Below are 7,786 nucleotides of genomic sequence, written 5' to 3' on the forward strand. Positions count from 1 at the left end.
TATATATATGTGTATGTGTATATATATGTATAAAATCTTTGTCTTTGACTTTAGCAGTGCAATTAAAATGTGACTTGGAGAGAATCTGTTTTATCTACGTATATATTCATAGAATATATATATATGGGCAACATGTATCATAGAATTATATATATCTTTCTTTGTCTTTGTCTTTGACTTTAGCAATGCAATTAAAATGGAGAGAACCTATTTTATATATATATATTTTATATATGTATATATAAACATTATATATGTTTATATTTATATATCATATATATGAATATATATATTCACAGAATATATATGGGCAGCACATATCATAGAATATATATATATATCTCATCGTGTTGCCCATATATGTATATATGATGGACTACTACTCAGCCATAAAAAGGAATGAATTAACAGCTATTTCAATGATCTGGATGAGATTAGAGATTATTATTCCAAGTGAAGTAACTCAGAATGGAAAATTAAACATCGTATGTTCTCATTGATATGTGGGAGCTAACCTATGAGGACACAAAGGAATAAGAATGATACAGTGGACTTTGGGGACTTGGGGGGAAGAGTGGGAGGGGGGGCGAGGGAAAAAAGACAACTAATATGGTGCAGTGTATACTGCTCCCGTGATGGGTGCACCAGGTTCTCACAAATCTCCACTAAAGAACTTAACTCATACAACCAAATACCACCTGTACCCCAACAACTTACAGAAAAATAAAATTAAAAAAAATAAAGGAACAGGGAAACTACCTTCACTAGCAGACAATACATATGCAAAAATTTCCAAAGCATCAACTAAGAAACCATGGGACCTAACAAACGAAATCACCAATGTTGCTGAATCCATGATTAAAAGATAACAATCGGTTGTATTTCTATACATTGATAATGAAAAATTCGAAATTAAAATTCAGTAAACAATTCTATTTAGAATGTCATAAAAAACAAAATGCTTAGAAATATAAATTACCCATGACATGTAAGTCTTATACACTAAAGGCTACAAAACATTTTCCCAAGAAAGTAAAGACCTAAATAAATGGATGTAGATCCTGTATTTGTGAAATGGAGGACTTAATATTGTTAAGATGGCATGCTACCCAAAGTGATCATCAAATCAGTGCAATTCTTTTTTTTTTTTTTTTTTTTTTTTTTTTTTTGAGACGGAGTCTTGCTCTGTCGCCCAGGCTGGAGTGCAGTGGCACGATCTCAGCTCACTGCAACCTCCGCCTCCCAGGTTCAAGCGATTCTCCTGTCTCAGCCTCCCGAGTAGCTGACATTACAGGCGCACACTGCCATGCCCAGCTAATTTTTTGTATTTTACTAGAGAAGGGGTTTCACCGTGTTGCCCAAGTTGGTCTCGAACTTCTGAGCTCAGGCAATCCACCTGCCTCGGCCTCCCAAAGTGCTAGGATTACAGCCACTGCACCAGGCCCAAATCAATGCAATTCTCATAAAAAATTTTATGGCTTTCTTGTAGAAATGGAAAAGCGGGTTCTAACATTCATTTGGAATTTCAAGGGATCCCAAATAGCCATACAATCTTGACTAAGAAGAACACAGTTGGAAGACTCACACTTCACAAATACTATCTTATAACCCATTATTTAAACTGATAACAACTTAACACTGCTTCCATAAACAAACAAACGAGAAAGAAAACTAATAAAGACTCTCTACTTTAACTTCATTCGTGCCACTTTTTAACTTATAATTGCTGTGCTTTCTCTCACCCCGTGCACAGAAATGCTCTGTGCCCTATACCTGCAACCGGGAGATGAAGGAGGGGTGGCATCATGATACAAGTGTTTTTCCTACCCCTTCAGTGCCTCTTTCAGTGACATAAAGTTAAAATCAGTCACTGTGAGTGCTCACCTGATTTTTCGGTTCTTATAAAGGTGCTCTTTCTCTGCAGATACTTGTTAAATTGGCGACCTTGTTGGGGGCGGAGGGGATCATTGGAGCCTTGTATTCCACCATCTTGTTCTGCCACCCTCCTCCCTTAATTTTTGTTCTCTCTGAAAGATTTTATTTCTCCTTCATTTCTGAAGGATATCTTTGCTGAGTGTGATGTTCCTGGCTGATAATTTTTTTCTTTTGGTAATTTGAGTATATTATACCATTCTTTCCTGGCCTGTAAGGTTTCTGCTGAGAAATTCTGTTAGTCAAATGGGAATTACCGTATATGTGACTTGACATTTTTATCTTGCTGCTTTTAAAAATCTTTGTCTTTGACTTTTAGCAATGCAATTAAAATGTGCCTTGGAGAGAACCTGTTTAGGTTGAATTATTTAGGGTTCTTATAGCTTCCTGGACCTGGATTTCTATCTCTCTGCCAAGATGCAAGAACTTTTCTGCCATTATTTTATGCATCTGATGGAAAAGTTGCCTCTTCCAATTTTATGGAGTAGATTTCATAAGAGAAAGCTTATTTTTATGAATGGATCTTTAGGTATTAGTTCATTTGGGTTTGTTGGGTTTTGTTGTAGGTATATGTAGCAGTATTATTTCCACATAGTTTCTTCACCTATAATCCACACTTGTGCCAATTGAGAGTTTCTCAGCGCCCTAGTTGAGAGAGTGTGCTGCTACAGTGGCATGGCTTTGCCAGTGCTGTGGTTCCAGTGCTAATTCTCAGGTTAGGGGTGTGTGCATCCACGTGGTAGGTGATTCAATTAAGGTATGACTCAATGGCGTTGGGGCCAGAGTGCTGTTATCCTGGCTGGAAGTATGGGCGCATGTTTATTCAGTCAGTGTGCGTGACTACAGGCGAGGGGTGGCCTGTGAAGCTGTTTCTTGGTCTCAGGACATGGAAGTACAGAAGCTCAACTGGTCTGAAGACATGTCTACCAGGGTCAGTCTACTGGGCTTTTTCTCAGGCCCAAGATGTGGGTGTAAGGCTGATTGGATGGCCTATAAGAGGAAGGGGGTAAGAGAGGAAAGAGGGCTGTTTCTCAGGCACTTGACACAGCTGAATGGCTGCGTGGCTAGGCTTTGAGCATTTCTGTAAGGGGTGGCCCAAGAAGACGTTTTGTAGGCTTAGGGTGCAGGCACGGAGCTTCTTGGTTGTCCTTCAGGTGTGACCACAAGAGGCAGTCTGTGAGACTGTTTCTCAGACCTGGGACATGACCACATAGCTGCTCAGCTGGCTTGGGTATGCCCACTAGGGGTGGCCCATGGGCTGTTTCTCAGGTTTGGGAAATGGGCTTTTGGCAGTTGGGCCAGCGTGGTGTCATGTCCAGCACGGGAGCTTGTGAGTCTGTTTCTCAAGCTCTTATTGGGAGCACAGGGCCACTGGGCAGGCCACGGATGTGTCTGGGGAGGGAGAGGGTGTTACAGGGCTATTTCTCAGGTACTCAGTGTGGACATATAGCCACTCTGCTGCCACAGGGGCATATAAGTTGTGTCAAGTTCAGTGGCCTCTCTCCTACTTGGTGAACTTTAAAATATTCTACTATTTTTTCCTTTTTTTTATCATTTGATATTTTCCCAATCATGATACCACATCTAAGATGTATGCAGCACTATACCATGATTCTGCTTTCCAAATTACCGATTTCTGCTTTCATCTTTATCAATAGATTTATTTTTTATTTTGAAATGCTTTTTTTTCAAATTTCATTAAACCCAATCATGATATGAGTATCATAATCACATGTTATGCCCGGTTTGCATTTTCCTGCTTTGTTTTTGCATATCTTGTGCACATTTGTTTTATCTGTATCTTTTGGACACTAGATTAGTTGAAAGTTTTGTTTTTGATCCATAAGTAAGATTAATATTTCAGACTCTACTTTGTTCTGGTAATCTTGCAACAGAACAGTTCCTGGTATTTCCTTAAGGGAAGTGTAAGGAAGATTATAGTGATTAGCAGGTATAGCAATAAATTTGTGTCCAGGAAAACTTTACTCTTCTCTTTTGGGGTCCCTGCCATAAGCAAATACTTACTGCCCTTAGGGCAAACAGATAAAACTGGTAAGATCTCAGAGTGGCTCATAGAGAAACCATGTAGCTCACATGCTTTGTGTTTGATGGCATGGCATTTTTCTCTATGGCTGGCCTTTCCCTTCTCCCCTTCCATATAGCATTGCTTACAGGAAGGTTAGGATTTTAAGAGAGAATAATTGAAAATAAGTTTTCAAGCCATCATTTCTCCAGAACTACCCTCCACAGTGTTCTGAATGCATACAGGGTCACTGTTCAAATGTTGCTGCTTCTCCTGTGGTCTGCTCATAACAAGTACCTTTTCAGTCAAAGTAAAAAATCCTTCCTTGGATTTTTCAGGAAGTTTTCACAATTGCAAAAAAACAAAACAAAACAACACACCACAACAAAACAAAAGCAAAAAAATCCTATGCTTCCACTCAAGGTAAAAATTTTAGCTTTAGCTCCACTCTCAATACATTATTTAATCCATTGAAGGTAGCAAATATTTCTCACAGTCTGTTGGAGGGTGCAGCAGTTTATTACAGAAGTATGAAATGCTTTTATTTAAAAAATATATTTTGCCGTTTAGGTAGATATCATCAAATAATCCAATTTGGAAACCAACATTCTTACTTCTTTTTCCAACAGTTGTTCCTATCATCATAAAAACATGTTAAATTTTTCTCATCCTTTCAAAAAATCTCTGGAGCTTGCCTCACCCTCCAGATACAGCCTCAACTGTCATTCTACCATGAAATCAGACTTCTTGAGATGGTTTCAGCTGGACTCCATCCTTCAACTGACAACCCAACACAAGCGTATTCATCTCTCGTTAACATTACTAGCAGTGAGTGACATTAGAAAGCTTTTGACACATGTCAGTCTTTATTGTGATGAACTTCACAGATACATTTGACATTGGTGTGCCTCATTTATTTGTTGAAACTTTTTTTCTTTGCCTTCCATAAAGTTTCTTTCTCTTCTGTGTCATTCTACTTCTATGACTGCTCCTTTTCAAGTAAAACAGAATGCATCTCAGGATTATTTTAAAACAAGATGAAGTACAGAGTTATACCTAAATTGAGTATTTAAGTGATGGCATCAGAAAGGAAACCCATTTAGAATATGAAGGCATAGTCAGCCACCAGTTACTTTTGTAACCTGAAGCTAGTCTCCTTCCTACTCCGGACTGAATGTCTTCTGTGTAATGCAAGCGATCTGGCTTGATGATATACAAGGACCGATAAAATTTTGCTGGGGATGCTGGAAGCAAAAAAAAATTGCCTTTGACATTATGTCCCCTTGCTAAGTCCCTGGGGACTTTGACATTATCCCCCACTGAGCAGTGGCGAGGAAGTTGGCATTTACTAATAAGCTATGAAAGGGCAGTGCCTTTTGACATTTCAGCTCCACCCATGGCACACCCACTCAAGGAACATATAAATGAAGAGATCCATTCCGTTCTCAGACAAGATTTTTCAAGCAAAATGAAGTCCATCATCCTCTTTGTCCTTTCCCTGCTCCTTATCTTGGAGAAGCAAGCAGCTGTAATGGGACAAAAAGGTGAGTGGAGAGGGTAAGCCTTGGGAAAGCTACTCAGAAAGAATGGCCTCTAAGGGTATTCAGGGTGCAAACAGTAACCTGTTCAGGCACAGATTCTTCTCCTTGATGAAAATTGATTTTTCTCCACCCAACGCTGTAGGCTTTTGGAAATATCAGTAATTTGTTGGGAAAAGGTGGGAGGTAAGAGTTGCAAGAGAGCTTTGGAGATAATGAATGCATATATTTCTATTATTAATTACCAGGTGGATCAAAAGGCCAATTATCAAGTGGATCTTCCCGATTTCCACATAGACATAGGAGCCAGCACTATTCTGGACAAAAAGACAAACAACATACTGAATCCAAAGGCAGTTTTTCTATTCAACACACATATCATGTAGATGCCAATGATCATGACCGGACCCGAAAAAGTCAGCAATATTATTTGAATGCCCAACATAAAACAACAAAATCAAAACAACATCTACGTAGACGTCAAAGACTGCTCAATTATAAACAAAAAGGCAGAGGCCGTGTTAAACCAAAACGTCATTTTCATCTGATAGTTATACATCGTAAAGGAGGCCAAGTTCATCACGGGACACAAAATCCTTCTCAAGATCAGGGGAATAGCCCATCTGGAAAGGGAATATTCCGTCAATATTCAAACACAGAAGAAAGGCTATGGTTTCGTGGACTAAGTAAAGAACAAGCTTCAGCCTCTGGTGCACAAAAAGGTAGAACACAAGGTGGATCCCAAACCAATTATGTTCTCCAAACTGAAGAGCTAGTAGCTAACAAACAACAAAACAAACAACAACGTGAGACTCAAAATTCTCATCGAAATAAAGGGCATTACCAAAATGTGTTTGAAGTGAGAGAGGAACATTCAAGTAAACTACAAACTTCACTCCATCCTGCACATCAACACAGACTCCAACATGGATACAAAGACATTTTTACTACCCAAAATGAGCTCCTAGTATATAACAAGAATCAACACCAGACAAAAAATCTCAATCAAGATCAAGAGCATGGCCAGAAGGCACATAAAGGATCATACCAATCTTCAAGCACAGAAGAAAGACAACCTAACCATGAAGAAAATAGTGTACAGAAAGGTGTACCCAAAGGCAGCATTTCTATCCAAACTGAAGAGAAAATATATGGCAAGTCTCAAAACCAGGTAACAATTCCTAGTCAAGATCAAGAGCATGGCCATAAGGAAAATAAAATATCATACCAATCTTCAAGTGCAGAAGAAAGACGACTCAACAGTGGAGAAAAGGGCATACAGAAAGGTGTACCCAAAGGCAGCATTTCTATCCAAACTGAAGAGAAAATATATGGCAAGTCTCAAAACCAGGTAACAATTCCTAGTCAAGATCAAGAGCATGGCCATAAGGAAAATAAAATATCATACCAATCTTCAAGTGCAGAAGAAAGACGACTCAACAGTGGAGAAAAGGGCATACAGAAAGGTGTACCCAAAGGCAGCATTTCTATCCAAACTGAAGAGAAAATATATGGCAAGTCTCAAAACCAGGTAACAATTCCTAGTCAAGATCAAGAGCATGACCATAAGGAAAATAAAATATCATACCAATCTTCAAGTACAGAAGAAAGACGACTCAACAGTGGAGAAAAGGGCATACAGAGAGGTGTATCGAAAGGCAGCATTTCTATCCAAACTGAAGAGAAAATACATGGCAAGTCTCAAAACCAGGTAGCAATTCCTAGTCAAGATCAAGAGCATGGCCATAAGGAAAATAAAATATCATACCAATCTTCAAGTGCAGAAGAAAGACAACTCAATAGTGGAGAAAAAGGCATACAGAAAGGTGTATCCAAAGGCAGTATTTCTATCCAAACTGAAGAGAAAATATATGGCAAGTCTCAAAACCAGGTAACAATTCCTAGTCAAGATCAAGAGCATGGCCATAAGGAAAATAAAATAGCATACCAATCTTCAAGTACAGAAGAAAGACAACTCAACTATGGAGGAAAGAGCATTCAGAAAGACGTATCCCAAAGCAGTCTTTCTTTCCAAACTGAAAAGCTAGTAGAAGGCAAGTCTCAAATCCAGACACCAAATCCTAATCAAGGTCAATGGTCTGGCCAAAATGCAAAAGGAAATTCTGGTAAATCTGCAGATAGAGAACAAGACCTACTCAGTCATGAACAAGAAGGCAGATACCAACAGGAATTCAGTGGGGCACATAATACTGTAAATATAGAGCACGAAGTTGCCTATGATGATCTTTTGACACAACAATATAATGAAGACAGAAATCCAATATCTACATAG

The 7,786-nt window shown here is 38.9% G+C and overlaps 1 protein-coding gene across 1 annotated transcript; it reads left to right on the forward strand.

The window, feature by feature from the left end:
• The first annotated feature begins 5,199 nt into the window (after positions 1–5,199).
• SEMG2 (semenogelin 2) lies at positions 5,200–7,786 on the forward strand. Its single transcript, NM_001168654.1, is given in 2 exon segments — positions 5,200–5,499; positions 5,742–7,786. Coding segments are annotated over 2 exon segments (2,121 nt in total). The 5' UTR covers positions 5,200–5,423.

The sequence above is a fragment of the Macaca mulatta genome, chromosome 10 (genome assembly GCF_049350105.2).
Source record: "Macaca mulatta isolate MMU2019108-1 chromosome 10, T2T-MMU8v2.0, whole genome shotgun sequence".
Lineage (NCBI taxonomy): Eukaryota > Metazoa > Chordata > Mammalia > Primates > Cercopithecidae > Macaca > Macaca mulatta.